The 20,729-nt window shown below is 36.5% G+C and overlaps 2 protein-coding genes and 1 non-coding gene across 3 annotated transcripts; 2 read left to right on the top strand and 1 right to left on the bottom strand.

Moving 5' to 3' along the window:
• Nucleotides 1-683: 683 nt before the first annotated feature.
• On the top strand, nucleotides 684-2,051 carry LOC115999443. Its single transcript, XM_031239293.1, has one exon. The coding sequence runs from the start codon at nucleotides 684-686 to the stop codon at nucleotides 2,049-2,051; it is 1,368 nt and encodes a 455-aa protein (XP_031095153.1).
• A 2,581-nt stretch (nucleotides 2,052-4,632) lies between these two features.
• Nucleotides 4,633-11,648, bottom strand: LOC115998993 (methyl-CpG-binding domain-containing protein 11-like). The gene is made up of 2 exons (XM_031238690.1): nucleotides 11,500-11,648; nucleotides 4,633-5,783 (listed from the first exon to the last, which is right to left on the bottom strand). Exons 1-2 carry the CDS (start codon nucleotides 11,569-11,571, stop codon nucleotides 5,007-5,009), a joined length of 849 nt encoding a protein of 282 aa, XP_031094550.1. The 5' UTR covers nucleotides 11,572-11,648; the 3' UTR covers nucleotides 4,633-5,006.
• On the top strand, nucleotides 7,910-7,981 carry TRNAM-CAU. Its single transcript has one exon. It is a non-coding gene; the product is annotated as a tRNA-Met (tRNA).
• Nucleotides 11,649-20,729: the final 9,081 nt, after the last annotated feature.

Raw genomic sequence — 20,729 nt, 5'->3', positions numbered from 1 at the left:
TGGGCTGCAAGAATTGGTTGAAGATTGTGAAGTTTGGGATTTAGTAAACCAATGTGGTAGTCCCAAGGTGGTAGAAATCTGGATTATAAAAGGAGGAGTTGGTGATGATAGTAATGGAGAGGGGTGTGGTGGCAGTGCAGTGAACTGTGAACAATATGATGGTAGTGATGATAGTGGGGAAGAATATGATGGTAGTGAAGAGGAATTAATTTCAGATGCAGTAGGTATTGATGATGAAGAGTTTGATAATAACATAGATGTGAATGTAGAGTATGGAGGATTAGAGGATGTAGAGGTCCAACACCAAACTAGTTTGGCTGTAGTACCATGTGATGAAATCACCTACTCTGATGAAGGGAGCATTGCAGGCAGTGATGGTGAGACAAGAGGAAAGAAACTGCCCAAGTTTTTGAAAGAGATAGAAGGAAAGTGTCCTAAATTTTCATTGGGCCTCACATTTAAGGATAAGGGAGAGTTTAGAGAAGCTATTACCAATTATGCAATCAAAGAAGGGAAGGAAATGAAGTATGTAAAAAAATGACAAAGTTAGATGTGTGGTGCAATGCAAGCATGAGAGCTGCCCATGGAAAGTGACCCTTAGATATGCCACAGATGACAAGTGTTGGAGAATAACAGTTTTAAAGGACAAGCATGATGGATGTGTTAGGACCAAAAAAAATTCAATGGTGAATTCCACCATTGTTGCAAAAAGATGGAAACAAGAGATTAAAGGCCATTTGGATTGGAAAACTAACCAGTTTTTAGCTAAAGTGTGCACTGATGACCATTACACCATAAGTAAGAAGCAAGCTTGGAGGGTTTTAACAAAGGCTAAATGTGAAATAAAGTGTGAGGTTGAGGACTATTTCAACAGGATTTGGAGCTACTGCAAAGAGATAGACAGATCAAACCCTAAAACTGCATATTCAGTGAAGTTGAGTGACATGCTTGAGGATGGAAAAAAAAGGTTTATGAGGATGTATATCTGCTGGGAGGCTACTAGAGAAGGCTTTAAGTATTGTAGAAAAATCATAGGACTAGATGGTTGTCACTTGAAAACCAAAACAGGGGGGCAATTGTTGACAGCAGTTGGGATTGATGCAAATGATAGTATATTCCCAATTGCTTATGCAATTGTAGAAGGTGAGAATAAAATCTCTTGGGCTTGGTTTTTATGGTTGCTAAAGAAAGATTTGGAGATTGATGCTAGCTTAGAAAATGACTTGACGTTTATGTCAGATAAGCAGAAGGGGTTCATAGAAGCCTTTGAAGGTACTATGCCTGGTGTTACACATAGATTTTGTGTTAGACACTTACACTCCAACATGAGGGTTGCTGGTTTCACATCAAATCCAGTCAAAGACAGCTTGTGGAAGGCAGCTAGGGCCTGTACAGTGAACAGTTTTAGGGCAGCATTACAAGAGTTAAGAATTGTTGATGAAGGAGCATTTGCTTGGCTTGCTGATAAGCACCCATCAGAGTGGTCTAGATCCCACTTCACAACAACACCTCATTGTGACATCCTGGTAAACAACATTTCTGAGTCTTTCAATGCCATGATCTTGGAAGCAAGGGAAAATCCTGTCATTAATTGTTTGGAGTTGATCAGAAAAAAATTAGCTATCAAGTTATTTGAAAACAAGAGTAAGGCAGCAGAATGGAATGGGGTCATTTGTCCAACAATTGTCAAGAAGATAGATGAAATTGAGAGGCAAGTAGGAGGGTTGATTGGCTATCAATGTGGTCCCATGCTGTTTGAAATAATAGGGACAGTTTCTGGGCAGTTCAGTGTAGATTTAGGAAGCCGTCGTTGTTCTTGTAGGAAATGGGACCTAATTGGAATTCCCTGTAGTCATGCAGTGTGTGCAATATGGATGAACCATGGAAAAGGGCCAGTTTGGCATTATGTGGATCCTGCCTACTACATTTCCACCTATTTGAAAACATATGAGGGTTGTATCAAGCCTATGGCAGGTTTTGAGGAGTGGCCTGCCACAAATAGGGAACCTCCTTTGCCACCAGTGTACAATGCCAAAAGCTGGAAGACCTAGAAAGCTGAGAAAGAGATCTGGAGGGGAGACAAGTAAAGCTGGTGAGTCTAGTAGACATTCTGTTTACCTGCCGAGGAAGCATGTCATTTTACATTGCACTAAATGCAAACAAGTAGGCCATAACAGTAGGAGGTGTCCACAACATCCACTTGTTAGACCTCCAAATCAGGTTACAAACTATCTCCTTATGTTTATTAATTAAGAATTTTATTAATTAAGAATTTACAATTTGGAGCTTATGAATTAACCATTATGTCTTAACAGCACAAAAGAAGAAGAGAGTTAGTAACTGCAGTCCAAGTCCAGTAGGTAGCCCATGTCCAGCAGGTAGCCCATGTCCAGCAGGAAGTCCATGTCCAACAGGAACCCCAAGTCCAACATGAAGCCCAAGTCCAAGAGGAACCCCAAGTCCAACATGAAGCCCAAGTCCAAGAAGAAGCCCAAGTCCAACAAGAAGTCCAACCTGATATAATTACTCAACCAGAGATGGAAGATACCCAATGGGAGATTCCAAATGACATATTAGATGCTCACTGGCATCAAGTAGTAGTTTAGAGTGAGGGCATTGAAGGAGGTAATTGGTTGTTCATGCACTATTACTGAAATTCAATTATCAAGAACTAATCCAATGGAAGTTTTGTAGGAAATTCATTGACTACCACAAACAGAATTGCAGTCCAAGAATTAGGCCAGGATCAGCATGCTCAATGTAAGTTTTACTCCATTAATTACATTTCACTAAGGCTGAAACTACCACTTATTAATTACTTTTATTATTAGCAGTTCAACAAGGCATGGCAAGTGTAGAAGCTGCTAGAGGAATTCAAGGACCATCTAGAGGGAAACAAGTCAAGCCACCGAAAAAACCAAGCAGGAACAAACTACCTATCAAGAGGTATGGTACAAGATCAGGGGGCTTCAGGTCGCTATTCTTTGGGAATGACAAAGATCCAATCAATTTGGATTAACTCAGTGTGTAGTTCATGTTTTTTTGGATAAGAAGTGCTATGGTTTTAGTTAATAGAACAAGGCAGCAGATGTCTATGCTTTTTTTGCAAACTGCTATGATTTTGGATAAGAAGTGCTATGTTTTTGGATAAGTAGTGTTATGCTTTTTTGCAAACTGCTGAATAGTAGAACAATGTAGTAGATTGGTGTATTAGCCATTTTTTGCAAACTGTTGAATATTAGAACAATGCAGCAGATTGGTTATGTAATGCTATCGCAAATGTACTGAAATGGTATTTGTTATGAAATGCAATTAGCCAATTGTTTTATGGTATTGCAAATGTAGTGTCTTTTGGTTATGAAATGTTACTGCAAATGTACTAAAATACAACTGCAAAGAGATAGATAACCACTTTCTTTATTTTCAACAACACCAACATTCTACTTTCATTACACATGAACCTTATTTTTCCTAGGTGCATTGACAGCTATAACTACCAACAACAAAATGCATATCACAATCAATGCAATCACTATCCTAGTACACTTCCACTGTCTACCATTGCTCCTTTGCCCATCAACCATAGCATGTAGCCTCATTTTAAGCCTTGTTATTTCTTCTTCGTCTCGATTTATCCTTCTCAATAGTCCCGGAATAATTCTTCTTGACCTTGCACACATCGGGGGATCATACCATCTCACAAAACCACCCATTTGACCCCCCTACACAACAAATCACAAAATTGAAAAAAATAAATAAATAAACATTTATGATTCGTCCAACAATGGAAAAAAAACCCTAACAAAAAAATTAAGACTCACATGATCGAATCGGCACTCCCAATACCTTCTACCTGGATTCTCATTGGTCCAAGAAGTTTGTAGCTTCAATCGTTGGCCACATTGATAGTTTGGAATGGTAACCAACTCCCCATAGATGTATTCTTGATTCCTAGAAGAAGATGAGCTTTCACTTGTATACCTTGTAGACATTTCAATAATAGAGGAAACACCCTATATTTTGGTCTATTTTGAAGAAAAATGGGGTAGACGAGACAAGGAGGAAGCAGGAGGAAAAAGGTAGAGCTTTGTGTTTGGTTGGAGATGGAGTTCTTTGCGCAGAGCTTATATTCGACCATCATAAAGGAAGAAGAAAGCCAAGACTGGAAAGTACTCTTTTACCCCTTATGTTAACGCCACTTCACAGCCCATATTAACGGAAGGACCTTAGGTGGAAGAAATCTGATAGTCTAGGTCATATTTTGTCCAAATTGAAAGACGGGAGCTAAATTTGAAAAATCAACATACTCGGGGACCATTGCTGGAATTAACTCATTAATCTTAAGTCGCAGAGTTACCCTGTTAGTACAGGGTCTTCATCTCTGATTGTAGCTGAAACAAAATTTTAAGTTAATCAATCAAACCAACTGAGTTAGTCACACTGGCAAATTACCCATGAATTTGTTCCACTACATTTACTGTTTGATTCACTGAAAAAAAATCATTATCTCACAAGCTTCACAATGAATGAACTCAATGAAGTCGGTGAAAAATGTAAACATATTTGCACTGTAAGTTTCAAGGTTGGTGGTGTAGCCATGAATAATGAAAAAAGGTAGGAGAGACCGACATATGATATAGGAAGCATGAAGGACTCGACATTGCTTATTACAGTATTACAGCAGAATGAGTTGTGTTAACAACAACATGAACATGAACATGCAACAAAAGGTATTTGCAACCTAAAGCTGTCCTTAGAGCAACATAAGTCTGGGCTAAGAGGTGTTATAGTAAAGACTCTCTGTGGACTCTGCATGCTACAAATCCTTTCACAGCAACGTAACACAGGAGACCTACTCTACAATTTTACAACATATGGATGTCCCATCAACAGTCAGAGTATCTATCATTAACAATTGTCAAAATAAGCCACAAGACTGATCGAGGTGTTAAAACAGGATTAGATCGAGAAGCAACTCAATTATTAACTCCATCTCTTCTCGCAACTCAAGAGCTTGGCTCCTCAGCTTTCCCGCCATTCACTGTCACTTCCACTTCCCCCTCTACTTTGTTCACCTCGTTGTTAACTGAATCTTTCTGCTCCTCTATCGTACAATCCTTCTGTTCATGTTTCTCGGCTCCTGCTTCATTTGGCTTTGCATCATCAGTGCTACCCTCTTTGTCGTCCTTCTCCCCTCCCGCTTCGTCCTGCTTCTCTGCTGTTGCCTGCTTACCTTCATCATCCTTCTGCATTACATCGGAACCATCAGCTCCAGCATTCTTCTCCTCATCTTCAGCATTCTCTACCATTTTGACATCTTCCCCGGCATTGGTCTGCTGTTCCTGTTCAGAAGGAGCATCTTCTTCTGCTTTTCCATCATCAGCAATTCGGGTTTCATCTTCATTCTCCTTCGTGCCATCGTTCTTGGATTCCTCAGTCTCATCTTCCTTCTCCTTGGCATCATTGTCAGGATCCACAGCTGCAGAATCCTCGGGTTTTCCTTCTTTCTCTTGGGCATCTTTCTTTGGAGTTGACGATTTTCTGCCTCGTTTTTTAGGAGGCTCGCTTTCAGGAGGGGGTGGAGCAGTCTTCGCCTTCTCACTGATCCTTGCTGATCTCCTAGGGGTTTCACCAGTTCCCCAGTCAAACTCGGATATCGGAGGGCCACCAGCGTTGGATTTCAGATACTGCTCCAACTGCTTTTTGCTAGTGAACTCTTCCCCAGTTGGAGAAGTAAATATGATCTCATTTTTCTTTGCACTCCCTCCTGCTTTGGGGATAAACTGCAAAGAGACGGAAAGATCAATCTCGGATTGGGCAAAAGAGAAGCTAAAGCGAAAACGATACATCATATATATAGAAGAAAAATCGAATTAGCAGGACAAACAGTATTTTCTTATGCAGGCAGTAAATGTAGCATTAAGCAAATTTCCAGATACATCAATAACTAGGAAAAATCAATCAAACAGTCGTCCAACTGTACAAATAAACAGTTTAAACTCAACTTCGAAATTGTATTAAACAAATACACAGTTTAAACTCGAAACCAATAAACTATCCATGATCAATGTGCTCATATCAGAAACATGTATCTGACTTTTGTAGAATCTTTAGTTTAGCATCATAATTTAGAAAACCTAATAAAAATTTACCAAATTGTTGATAAAAAGTAAGACATGCTTTACATCCAGACTTAACCTAAATTTGGCTTGAAAGTTGTGGCCACTAACTAATAAGAAAAAAAAACTGGAGGAGAAGTAAGGGCTATATACTGTTGCAGATAAAAGTTATAATCAATGACATGGAAATGTGGAATGCACAGTAAATTGTTGAAATATTATGATATGTATGTGAGATCTCTGGCTAAAAAGTGCATTAGCTTGTCTTCAAGGCCCAATACCTAAAAGTAGCTAGCAGACCGATGAACTTCATTGCAAAGGTCTTGAATGCTTTTTTCCAATTCTGAAACTAGGGACATGAATAAAAGGTGAGACACTTCCATCATGGAGACCCCACTGTTTTTGCTTATGGGTTCACATGCTGATATAAAAACCCATCACAAATATAATGCATCAACATATTAATTATTAAGACCTCTCCAGCTGGCACAACACTAAATTGGAAAGTATAATTTGGCATGCATTGCCAATTATCAAAACAATATGGCAAGTATTGCCCATCTAGTTCTCTTTCTTGTGCTACTACACATGAACCTACGAAAAGAAGCAATTTCTTGCCAAAAAGCAAGAGTTTAGAATCAATTCATATCAGTAACCCATAGAGGCACTAGTTTGATGACAAAATTTAATGACACTGAAGCTAGTAGAGGCATAGCATCCTAACAATAATAGAGGCACTAGTTTGACAAAATTTGCATACTATTAATATATCATTGACAGACCTTAGGAGTGGAAGGCTGTCCGTATCTATCGGGATGTCAACAAAACAGCAGATGCACTGACCAATTTTGGACAGCAGGTGAGAACTCCACTCACCATGCTTGATTATCCACCAGATGAGATTAAAGTCATTGTTGAAGACTTGAAGAGGACGGAAACACTTGTGCAAATGGACTGTCGGCCTTCGCCCCCTCAATTGCACCAAAAGAAATAAAATAGAACAAAAAGTTCACCTTAAAACAATATGTTGGCACTATGGCATCAAAAGCTTAGTTTTCAACTTGGCATAAATAAAGAATCAAAATCGATTTTTATAGGTTTTAGAGTTTTACAGGGATTCTGAAAAGATGATCAAGTAGTGATTTTCATAGTAAACATGTTAGTCAAGAAAAGTACTTCATACAGATGAAACATTTTTGAGTAGAAAAATAGCCCCTGTACAAGCCTAAGAGAACATTTTCTCTTATCTTGTGGATTTGGCTGCTTGGTGAAGAGATGTTATAGGATTATGTAAAATTTGGGGGCCCAAGAGAAGATAATAAAATTTATATGTTTTTAGTCCATAGCATTTGTCAATGACATCAACGGTTGTCCTAAGAAAAACACATGGATGACAAAGAATGGTAAAAGTAAAAGGCAAACAATACTGTTATAGACGTGTTAGGATAATAAATGGTCCTATAGATCTTTTGAAATGAATGTGATTGTTGGAAAAATATTTAACACACATTTAAAAGCTTTTAGATGAACAAAATTTCTATATGCACATAACTGAGAGGGCACTTCCTCTTTCTTGTGTGTTTTGGTAAAAATGTCCTTGGGATGATGCACAAAGTTTTTGAGGCTCAACTTTATATTGTTTAGTCCATGGATCTTGATAATTGGCATGATTCCTTGTCACTCAGAAAGGGAAAAGAAGAAAAGAAAGGTAAAATAAGGAAAAAATGAAAAGAACATTATATATCCAACCAAAGGTAACAAAAAAAAATACCAACTAATTTAAACAAACAATCAGAGTGGCGCAGTGGAAGCGTGGTGGGCCCATAACCCACAGGTCCCAGGATCAAAACCTGGCTCTGATATGGAGTGCTTGTTTTTTATGCTTTTGACATACACAAGCAAACATCTGGCGACAGCCCAGTGGGGTTATTTATCTCTTCTCGATAGTTCCAATCACAACACTCTTCCCTTTCCACTACTTTGCTTCCCTTTCCACTACTTTGCAGTCACTCTCTCACATTTCCTCACACACAGTAAGATAGGGTTGCAAAGACACCAAACAAAGATATCATTATATTTTTTACCTATGGCAGCCATTTCTATCACATCTCATTTAAGCAAAGAATCAGAGTGGTGCAGCGGAAGCCTGGTGGGCCCATAACCCACAGGTCTCAGGATCAAAACTTGGCTAGTTGGCTCTGATATGGAGTGGCTTCCATCTCTGGCACCATAGTTTGGTCAACTATATTGCCTTCAAACAGCCAATAAGACAGCCCAGTGGGATCATTTATCTCATCCCCATAGTTCCAATCACAATACTCTTTTTAACTTAAATTCATCATCCCTATATAATAGCATAATAAAGATGCATTACAACACCTCAATCCAGTTTTTATAAACACCCTTTTCACTACTTTGCACTCACTCTCTCACATTTCTTCACACAGAGTAAGATAGGGTTGCAAAGACACCAAACAGAGATATCAATATGTTTTCTGACCTAAGGCAACCATTTCTATCACACCTCACTGTCAAAAAATTAAGGAGGTAGTGCAGACTTTGTAACTAATCAAATGCTAGAAAATCAAAAGTCATGGGCTTAATTGAAGAGTCTTAGTTGCATAATTAACTCCTATTGGAAAATCAAGAGACCCCTTAGGGTTATTGTAATCTTTGTGTTAAGTTATCATCAACCTAGTAGGGTTATTGTAATCTTTGTGTTAAGTTATCATCAACCTAGTAACCAAGTTATCAATCCATCTTATATCTTGACTGTAGCTAGTAACCAAGTTATCAATCCATCTTATATCTTGACTGTAGCTCAACACAAAGAGCTTTACATTATAGGCTGGTGGTGGCTCTTTGTTACCCATTAGGGCTTAAACCTCATTGTTTTCTGACCTAAGGCAACCATTTCTATCACACCTCACTGTCAAAAAATTAAGGAGGTAGCGCAGACTTTGTAACTAATCAAATGCTAGAAAATCAAAAGTCATGGGCTAAATTGAAGAGTCTTAGTTGCATAATTAACTCCTATTGGAAAATCAAGAGACCCCTTAGGGTTATTGTAATCTTTGTGTTAAGTTATCATCAACCTAGTAGGGTTATTGTAATCTTTGTGTTAAGTTATCATCAACCTAGTAACCAAGTTATCAATCCATCTTATATCTTGACTGTAGCTAGTAACCAAGTTATCAATCCATCTTATATCTTGACTGTAGCTTTACTTTACAGGCTGGTGGTGGCTCTTTGTCACCCATTAGGGCTTAAACCTCATTGTTTCTTAGCACATAAACTCTTATAAGCTATACTTGCACAAATGGGCACTCAACTTCAGGGCAATGATAGTTATCCCAGTTAAGGATGTGTAGCAGACAGAGAAGGATATCTTATTTTAGTATCGATTGGGATTTGGAGCAAGCTTTATTGGTTCTAGGTCAAAGGAAATGCTCAATCTTTCAAATCTAACATGACCTTTGTGATTGTTGTGCTCTCCTCGACTCCTCTTTGTCCTCACTTCTCTGAGGAAAAAGTGACCTTAGTAGCCTAAATATTCAGTCCACTTTTCTTAGTTCTCTGGTCACTTGCACTACAAATCATCTATAGTTCCAGAAATAACCATAGCACTTTGCCTCTTAAATGGCACACCACAAGGTCATAGTATAATTTTGTCATATATATATTCACAATTTTTCAACACCATTATTCACTCCTTACCATCCACTGAAATAAGCAATTGATTATACACAGTAGGCATTAGACTTCAACATATCTGGCTACAAAGTTTGAAACTTTTATCAGACTTGACATGTCCAAGAATGTCTCTTTTTCCATTACATGCAACAAATCATGAAAAGGTCAACCAAATTTCTTGTAACTCTTTCTGGGCCTATTTTTCCCAGGTTAGATAGGCCAAAAGACAGTAGTTGGTTCTTTGAACTGTACCAAATTAGGCAGCTTCTAAGATATCACAACCTAAGGCAGAAAACTCAGACTGAAATCAATACTGCAGCTACAGTTACTGAGCAAGCAGCCAAAACCAAAAATACTCAAAATACAGATCAGTCAAATTCCAGAAAAGGCAGGTCTGCAAAATGCCAAACATATGCACTAAGTCATGACTAAAGACATTGGAAAGTAGTTCCCTGACCTAACTGCAACAAATAATTGAACTGGCAAAAGGATAGGGCCGCAGAAAAATCAACAAGCAAGCAACACGATAAACTCACAATCAGGCAAAACATAGTAGAAAATCTTCAAATAGAGGCCCAGCCAATACTTAGGTTATAATTGTGGAAAAACAATTCTTTAAGGATTTAAGCTCCACAGTTATAAAAAAAATTAAACCCCCCCCCCCCCCCCACCCCCAATGTATGAAAACAAAATGGTTTTGAAAAACAAAAACAAATCACCAACTAACCGAAGTGTAAATAAGTAAAATAACACATAAGAATATGGCCTGGCTTTCAAACTACCGCTCTTTCCTGTAAATTAACAGCAGAAAAGTGCAATTGCCCACACCTAAGCAAAGGCAAATCCCAATTCACTTAAAAGTATTGCAAGTGCTTACATATAAAAAAGAAAATAATAGAACAGACCCCAATAAATAATAATAATAATAATAATAATAAATCAAATCTAAAAAACAAAAAAAAAAAAAAAAAAAAAAAAAAAAAAAAAAAAAAAAAAAAAAAAGCAAACAATAAGAACAAAAAAAAAACATTATGGAGTTTAAAAAAAAAAAAAAAAGAAGAAGAAGAAGATTGGTACAAGTAAAAAATGACAGAAATTTGAAAACTGCAGGGAGAAATGTAAACTTCTATTAGGGAGCCCTGTAGTGAAATTAAACACCCATTTTGTGAAGTACTAACTTTCTAAATTTAATATCTACCAGCTAACATCCAACCCTTGCAGAGAACAATTAAAGCCCCAATCTCCATTTAAAACAACTAGATAACTCTGCCCATCCCCTTCACAAACCCTATTTGCTAAAATTTGAACCCCCTAAACAGACCCAAAATTTCAGCTCCAAAATCACACAGTTACACACAATTAAGCATAGCCAAAGCTCAATTCATACCAACAGCACAGAATCAAAACTAAAAAAAAAACAAGCTTGCAAAATTCCAAATAATAGGAACTTAAAAGAAAAGCAAGAATTCAAGCTAGGAATTATCAATTACTCCAAATTAAACAATACCCAAATCCCATTTTATCCTACACAAGAAATTCAAGCTCAGAGAAGAGAAGACTCATCTTAATTCAAAATTCAGTAAAATTAACCCCCAAAAATCCAGCTCACACCGAAAGGAAAAAAATTATTAAAAAAAAAATTAAAAAAAAAAAAACCAAAAAACCAAAAAGAACAAAAGAAGGCTACCGTTTTTTTCCAGCCAGGAGGAGCAGGGAGCTCCAAGGAAGCAACTTCATTCTTCTCCCCAGATGTGGCCATGCTTTCCCACCTAACCCAAACTTGAGAAAGCTCTCAACGTTCTTGCTATGCAAAGAAACTAAATGAACGAACCAGCCAACCAACTTATTTATATTTCTTTATTACTCACTCCGTTTTTTTTTTTTTTTTTTGAGTACTATTTTTTAATTGTGAAAGTAATAAATTAGATGGGGTTACCTTCCTGACCTTTTTTACTTTCTTTTTTTTAAACGGTAAATGCATATCATCGTGTAACTTAATTTTGTCTTCACTCTTCAAAGCTCTAGGTGTTTTTTTTTTTTTTTCTTTTTGGGTCCTTATCTATTTTCTTAGTCCTATGAACATCTGAATTCTGAAAATTATTCTCAATTAGCTAAAACGTAAATAATCTTCTAAATTTTATTACAACATCTCTTCACTTATTTTTAAGATACAAACATAAGTGTAAGAAGTCTCACTTAAAATCTACTTCTACAACGCGAGTATTCAATTTCTGTCACGAATATGTAAATTATTGTGTGAAACGTAAATGCAATGTACATTTTTAATATATTAAAAATACATTCTTTGTATATTGCATGCACATTATTTAATAATATATATAAAAAATTATGTACTTTCAAATAATATATTTTATGTATATAAATAATGTACTCTTTTTTTTTGAGAAATAAATAATGTACTTTTAATATATTAAAAATATATTTTTTATTTATGATTCACACAAATGTGTGAACCATGGTTCATGGAATAATGATTATCATGAATATTAGAAGTTTGTATAAGTTTGATGTTGACTCTCAAAACTAGATTAATTGGATTTACCTCTTAATAAGTTATGGTCTAAAGGTGAGTTCATGGAGTCTAAGATGTAATATAGTGGAGCCAGGAAACCAAAAAATAAGTAGAAAATTAAAAATCATACTTTTAAAATTTTTATATTATTCTTAAGCAATAATACTTTCTACCTGTTAATTATTTTTAAAAAATGTTAGAGATTTAGCCTTATATTGCAAGTTCAGATACTAGTACAAACATACCGTCCCAAAAGACGCAAATTATATCGTGGACTGCGGTCTACAATCCATTGTCGACCGCGCATCAAAACGACGTCGTTTTGAATAATGAAAACAGACAGATGAAACGACCTCCGTTTCGCGTCATTCACTTTCAGTTCATATACACTGCAGTTACATTTCAACACAACTGCAGTTACATTTCGATATAACTACAGTTTCATTCGATAATATAAAAACACAAATGTGAAACTGTTATTCAGTATCCATTTCAACACAACTACAGTTACATTTCGATATAACTACAGTTCCATTCGATAATATAAAACACAAATGTAAAACTGTTATTCAGTATCAGTTCATATACACTGCAGTTACATTTCAACACAACTACAGTTACATTTCGATATAACTACAATTTCATTCGATAATATAAAAACAAATGTAAGACAGTATCTTTTGAGATGAACTGTAGTATCAGTGACTACGGTCCATAATGCATTGTGGACCGTGGTCCACTGTATAACGACTGCCAAAAAGAAGTTTGTAAACAAATACAGAGTAAAAGAATAATATATTTTGTATTAAGAAAATAGTAGAAACACATAAAAATTTCACAGAAATTTAAGTTGTGCACATTTTCGTGATTTAAATTATTAATCCGTACTTTTATTTAGTATTTGATAAATAATTAATAAATATAAATACAAATCTATACTATTAATACAAGTAAAATCCTCTTCAATTTTCCTGTCCAAACTAATATGCATATTAATTAATTGATAAAAATATTAATAAAGCTTAATTGGTAACAAAATTTTATATGAAAATTAACTAATATCTAATGAATTGTTACCACAAATTAAAGTCATATATACTCAAAATGAAAAATGGTTACCAAATTATGAAAATAATTAAACCATTATAATTGTAAAAATAATGGAAACAAATTTTGCATAATAAATGGGAAAATTTCTTGAAAATTCTGTGTAATTTTATTAGAAAATAATAATTTAATAATAATTTGAATACTGATTTTACTCCAATAATAGTATTTTGAATTCTATACACCCACAATACTGATTTTGCATAATAGTAATTTTTGAAGATTCCATTTCTAATTTATTTGCATAAAGATGGATTTCCTTAATTTATTTGCGTAAAGATGAATTCTTTTTCCTATTTATTCGAAAACTAATTTTGCGTAAAGATGTATTCTTTTTCCTATTTAAACACTTCATTATGCTAAACGTATAGCTGTAAACTTCCAACGAAATTCTACATCTGTAGATTCATATTTACACCAAGTACGCATGGCTTCAACTTCAATTGATATTGTTGGACGTGAAATTTTTCCTAGAAACAAAGGAATGCAATTAAGGTTAGAGTGGTGCGTACTTATGAGATTTTAGAGAGAAGAGGTGCCTGGAAGTCCTATTGGAAATTTGGAGCCTAACAAGCAATGTGATGCAAACGATGATGGATCTGTTAAGAGCGGTTAAGGTTGAGAAACTGGATTGAAATAATTAATAAAATATTTTCCTGTTGAAATTATACATTTATGTCTTTGAGCATTAAAGATTTTTTTTTCTATGATTCATTTATGTTTTTGGGCATTAAATAGTTTAAGATTTTTTCTATGAATGGAAATCAATATGAATTCTTTATATGAATGAAAAAGGAAATGAATATATTCATATTTAATTGAAAATTTAATTGATAATTTTATTATTAAAATTATAGATTAATTATTTATGACGGAAAAAAGAAAAGATTTGAACACAAATTAACTAATATCTAATAAATTGGTATCACAAATGACTATTACAACAAGTTGTATGAACGGTAAGTAATATATTAGAATCTCATTTGTATTACAAAATTAATAGTATATATTGACTAAAATTTTATATGGAAAGTAACTAATATATTAGAATTTCGTTGAAATTTTCCATATAAAATTATGTAATATATTAGTCAATATATACTAATATGAATATATAATGAATTGGTACCACAATTTAAAGTCAATATGTACTTAAAAAGGGAAAATAGAAAATTCCAACAAAATTCTTTTCCCAATTCATTAGATATTAGTTAATTTTCATATAAATTTTGTTTCCAATTAGGCTTTATTAATTTTTTAACCAATTAATTAATATTCATATTTGAGGAGGCGACGCCACTTGATGAGAAGGCGACGCCGTGGATGCGGAGACGACGCCACTTGATGAGTAGGACGCTACTTGAAGAAGGCGACATCGTGGATGAGAAGACAACGCCATTGCAGATGTGGCGCCACTTGACAAGCAGGACGCTGCTTGAAGAAGGCGACGCCGTGGATGAGGAGACGACGTCATTGAGGATGCGGCGCCACTTGACAAGCATGACACTACTTGAAGAAGGCGACGCCACTTGATGAGCAGGACGCTGCTTGAAGATGGCGACGCCGTGGATGAGGAGACGACGCCATTGAGGATGCGGCGCCGCTGGAAGAGGCAACGCCGTGGATGCGGAGATGACGCCATTGAGGATGCGACGCGACTTGATGAGCAGGAGGAGACACCAATTGTTGAGCAGGACGCTACTTGAAGAAGGCGACGCCATGGATGAGGAGACGACGCCAATTGTTGAGCAGGACGCTGCTTGAAGAAGGCGACGCCGTGGATGCGGAGGCGACGCCACTTGATGAGCAGGACGCTGCTTGAAGAAAGCGACGCCGTGGATGAGGAGACGACGCTATTGAGGATGCGACGCCACTTGAGAAGCAAGACACTGCTTGAAGAAGGCGACGCCATGCATGCGGAGGCGACGCCACTTGATGAGCAGGACGCTGCTTGAAGAAGGCGACACCGTGGATGAGGAGACGACGCCATTGAGGATGCGGCGCCACATGACAAGCAGGACGCTGCTTGAAGAAGGCGACGCCGTGGATGAGGAGACGACGCCATTGCGGATGCGGCGCCACTTGACAAGCAGGACGCTGCTTGAAGAAGGCGACGCCGTGGATGCGGAGGCGACGCCACTTGATGAGCAGGACGCTACTTGAAGAAGGAGACGCCGTAGATGAGGAGACGAAGCCGAAGGTGATGAATCACTGATGACCGATTGGTATAGAACAAGAGATTTCTGAGGAGGCTTCATGAAGAGGTAGAATCAATCAGGAAGGTATCGCCTGATCTCGAAAGGAGATTCGTCTATCATTAACGGTGATCGGGGTTTGCTTCCTTGTACTTTGAAACATCGAAGCCTTAGCACCAGCTTAATGCGTTCACTTTCCTTTGGCTTTAGTCTTGATCTTTTGTTGATCCAGCCTTCTACTGGCTTGTTCAGCTACTCTTTATTTCTTTCTTGCCACCGAGGTCACTTCTTCAAGTTCTTGCACAAGATAACACCTTCAAGGTGCATCGAATAAGTCACCCGAAATCCTTACCCCCCCCCCCCCTTAATTCACTCCTTAGTCCATTCGCACTTCATGGGAATGGATCATCTTCTTAAGGCGTTTCTTCTTATCTTCGGGGGTTTGAAGAACCCGAGCTCCCCGTTTTACTTGTCATAGTCTTCCTTGTCTTCAAGGTTGCAACTTCTAACTTGTTCCTTTGTGGCCGCCTCAAAGGTAGGTAGGACTATCTTAAGGTTTGAGCATCCCGACCTCACATTCTAATTCTTCATGCAGTGTAGATCCCGAACTTAGCTCGCACGAGATTCTTCGTCGTTGATCCGGGAGCTTCTACTAAGCCTGCCTTAACTCTTCATTGGCGTGTCAGCATTCGCTCTTGCCGTTCCCTCATAGCCGAGGGTCTTCGAGTCTTCAGTCTTCGAGCTCCTATCGCTTTCTTCGTCTTGCATCGAACTTCAGCTGCACGGAATTTGTTCTTCTAGTCTTGAGATTGGCGAAGATCTTGCAGACGATGCTATATACGCGAAGACGCCAATCCCGAGGAACGTAGACTGCTGCCATTGACTCTGAACCGCGAGTAGATCAATCTTCTTCAACGAGCCGCCCGATCTTCTTAATGTCTAGACGCATACAGTGCTACCCACCGTTTCGCATCGATAGACAACCGAACTTCTTATTCTTATTCTAAAGCAGTCTCTTTAACGAATCTAAAACGAAGCAACTTATCTAAAAGCGATTAAGAACTTACCGGAAAGACGCGCCTGCAAGCTGCAATAGCCACAAGGGCAACTACAAACAACAATGTTAACAGAGCACATATAACTTAAACAAACAAGGCGTGTCCTCACCGCGATTCCTAGAATTCACACATCCTAGGATTCTCAAACATCTTAATTCATACTGATCAAGTCCTAGAGTCTCAAGAATTCAAACCCTAGGATCTCTACTTAGACCTCAACACAGGCTCTGATACCAACTGTGACACCCCAACTTTTCACAAGTTGAGATAGCTAAACTTTAAACATAAAAGCTGCCTATCTCAACTACCAAACACAACATAGCGGAAGCGATTTATAACTTAAGGGATATCATGCCACATCTAGGTAAAATACAGCTTAGATGCACAGGCTATCTAAGAAAACATAATATAAAATCCTCAACTCATAAACATAACAGGAATATACACGGTAGAAATAATTATCGGTCTCAAGGCTTGAACGAAAATATGGGGTATTACACTTCAAGTCTTGAGGTGAACGAAGATCTTGTAGACGATGCTACACATGCGAAGACGCCAACTCCGAGGAACATAGACTGCTGCCGATGACTCCGAGCCGCGAGTAGATTAGTCTTCTTCATCGAGTCACCCGATCTTCGGATGATCCAGACCTATACGACGCTACCCATCATTTCGCATCAATAGACATCTAACTTCTTATTCTTAGTCTAAACCAGGCTCTTAAGCAAATCTAAAACGAAGCAACTTATTTAATAACGATTAAGAACTTACCGGGAAGACGAGCGCCACAAGGTACAACAGCCACAAGGGCAAGCTACAAACAAAAGGTTAACAAAGCACAAATAATTTAAACAATTAAGACGCGTCCTCACCGCGGGTCCTAGAATTCACACATCCTAGGATTCATAATCACCTTAATTTCTACCGATCAAGTCCTAGAGTCTCAAGTATTCAAGCCCTAGGATTTCTGCTTAGACCTCAACACAGGCTCTGATACCAACTGTGACACCCCCAACTTTTTCACGTTGAGATAGACATAACTTAAATACAAAAGCTATAAATCTCAGAAACTAACCATAAAAACATAGCGGAAGCATTTTAAACTTAATGGGTGTCATGCCACATCTAGTTTAAACCAATCCTAGATGCACAAGCTAAAATCCATAAACATCAATCTAAATCATAAAAACAAAGGTACTAGTTCAAACAGAATCCATCACGAAGGCACACAGGCCCAAAAGTCTAAAACAAGAACTAGTCTAAGCATAGCAAATAGAAGGACTATCTCTATCGCGCTCTCGGCTCAAACTACTCCATACCTGGAAAACAGTTTAGGAAACCATTAGCAAAAGAATGCTAAGCAACCAACCACTCACACTCGTGAGAAATATATAGTATAATAAGGTTTGTAAATAGGTTTACACACACGTATAGAATACTAGTTTTATACGCGCATTGCGCGAATGGGTTCATGCCCAATGTTTATATTTAAATAAATATTTGAAAGTATATCAATGCAAGATTATATAGGAAAAGTTTATACATGGATAATTGAATATCAAAATTTTTTTATTTAAATATCTAACTCAAAGTATATGAATCCAAGATAATATAGAAAATTCATTATAATTATTACTAAAATAAATGTTTGTAACCTTGTAAAATCGATAGTCTAAATATTTGGTCTAAAAATGATAGTCTAAATAAATACCACTTTTAATTTGAATTTTTCTATGTGTTCTTAATTCTCTTTTGAATAACATTGTTATTGTCTTCATCTTTACTATTTGTTCTCTTCCTTAGTGTGTTATTTGCAATTCGGTTATTGTTGGTAGCATAGATGACAACGTCATGCAATGAGATTTTGATATACGAGCTATGGACTTTCCTTTAGGTGTTCTGCTTGGGTTCATTTGGTTCAACCATTATTGTTGAATGAGTTATTGTGGATAAAGAAATCCATAGTTTCAGAAAAAAGATTAAATAAATTAATAAAAATTTGAAAATTTAAAATATTATGTATTCCAAAGATATTAAAACGTAGTTTCTCGCTTCAATTTGCTGGGTAATGGGTTATTTGAGAACTTTCATTGTCAACAAATCTCCCAAGTAGTTAATATGATTGGTTTCAAACTATTCTTTTTTATTCTTTTCATGGTATTAAAGGACTACATATGTATCATTTTTTGGTGTAACTACTAATTTATTTAATTCAATAAGAGTAAAATAGAGTGACTCCGCTTTAATTTGTTGGGTTATTTGAGCACTCTCTTTGTCAACCAATCCCCAAGTAGTTAATATAATTAGCTTCAAATTATTTTAATTTTTTTCATAGTATTAATAAAATACTTGGTAAATAAATATATAACATTATTTTGAACTATAACTTTGATATTTAATTACAATATATTGTAAAAATAAGATAATGAACAATGTAATGAATATCAATTGATAAATTTGAATGTAAAGAATCTTTGCATGAGAGAAAATAAAGACAATAAAACTAATGAAATTATCTCTCTTATTTAATTTAATTTTTTGATAATGAATAATTTTTTCAAATAAAAGTATTGTAGACACATAATTCTAAATTAAAGAAATACATATGTATCATTTTTTGTTGTAGCTACTAATTTATTTAATTTAATAAGAGTAAAATAGAGTGAGAAACTTAAAATATGTCAAATTTGATTGAGATGAGGTTCGAACCTATGACCTTTCTTATAGAAATTAATGAGTAAGTTAAAAGTTAACGGAATATTAACGGATAAGAATATTTAACGGAAAACTTAACGGATAATCATAAAAGTAAGGTTAAATTAGGTAATCTCTATTAATAATATTAATCTGAATTATCTTAACCATCTATTTGATTAAATAATTCATCTGAACCATCCATTTGATTAAATAATTTGACCGCCATTTTTTCTACCCATTTTAGACCTAACTCTCTTTGACTCTTATTAGTATAGTAGATACGTACAAACGAACTGTTCTTTATTTAAATCAGAAGACTCAACGACAATAAGCTGAATAAGTCACAAACCAAGACTCTTCCAAATGGAACCAATATCCAACAACGAATGCATAAGACATCAAGTCTATAAACAAGATACCAACTGAATCGTAACTCCAATAGAATAATCACAAAGGAACCAACCAAACCGCAATACCAAAGAACAACTAGATACCATCTGAGATACAAACTCAACCAAATAACCACAAAGAAACCAATCAAACCACTATACCAAAGATAAGCACCAAACCACAACCTCCAACCCACCATATCAATATCACTACACAGAGGCATAAAACCCAACTACAGAGGCATATGAGCCCAATCACAGAGGCCCAACCATAGAGGCACACGAGCCCAATCACAAAGGCACACGGGCCCAATCACAAAGGCACACGGGCCCAATTACAAAGGCATACAATGCCTAATCACAGAGGCATACAATGCCCAACAATTCTTCTTATAATACCAACCACAAGTAAACCATAATTCCACCAACCACTTCCCAAGGTTATTAAAGACTGAATAAGCCAAGAGATACTCACAAGGACTCAAGGTCTCCACATACCAAATCAGATTCATTCCCAAAGGAATTACTCCACCAACAGTGCTCGACTCAGGATATGAACACAGTACATACTCAAGATAATAACCAAGGAATCAACCAACAATGCTAACTCAATAAGTCAAGATAAATGACCCAAAGGTCATGAATAAATACTCAACAACCAAGGTGGAATACTAAACAATATGTCCAGGACATATTCTAGAATCAAAGATGAAGAAACAGAGTTAACAGACAAATAAAATAGCTACTGGAACAGAACCAGAAATGAACTGGCGGAACACTCTCACGGAACAACTCATTCCGCTGAACCCTTCCTCTAGTACTAACGGAACAAATCCACGGAACACCACATTCCGCCAAACCACTCCACTAGTGTTCTTACGGAACATTCCAACGAGACACATTATACCATTGAAACGCACCACAAGGACAACTCCAAC

Source organism: Ipomoea triloba, chromosome 12 (assembly GCF_003576645.1).
Source record: "Ipomoea triloba cultivar NCNSP0323 chromosome 12, ASM357664v1".
Classification (NCBI taxonomy): Eukaryota; Viridiplantae; Streptophyta; class Magnoliopsida; order Solanales; family Convolvulaceae; genus Ipomoea; species Ipomoea triloba.
This window is presented reverse-complemented; position numbering and strand designations above follow the sequence as displayed.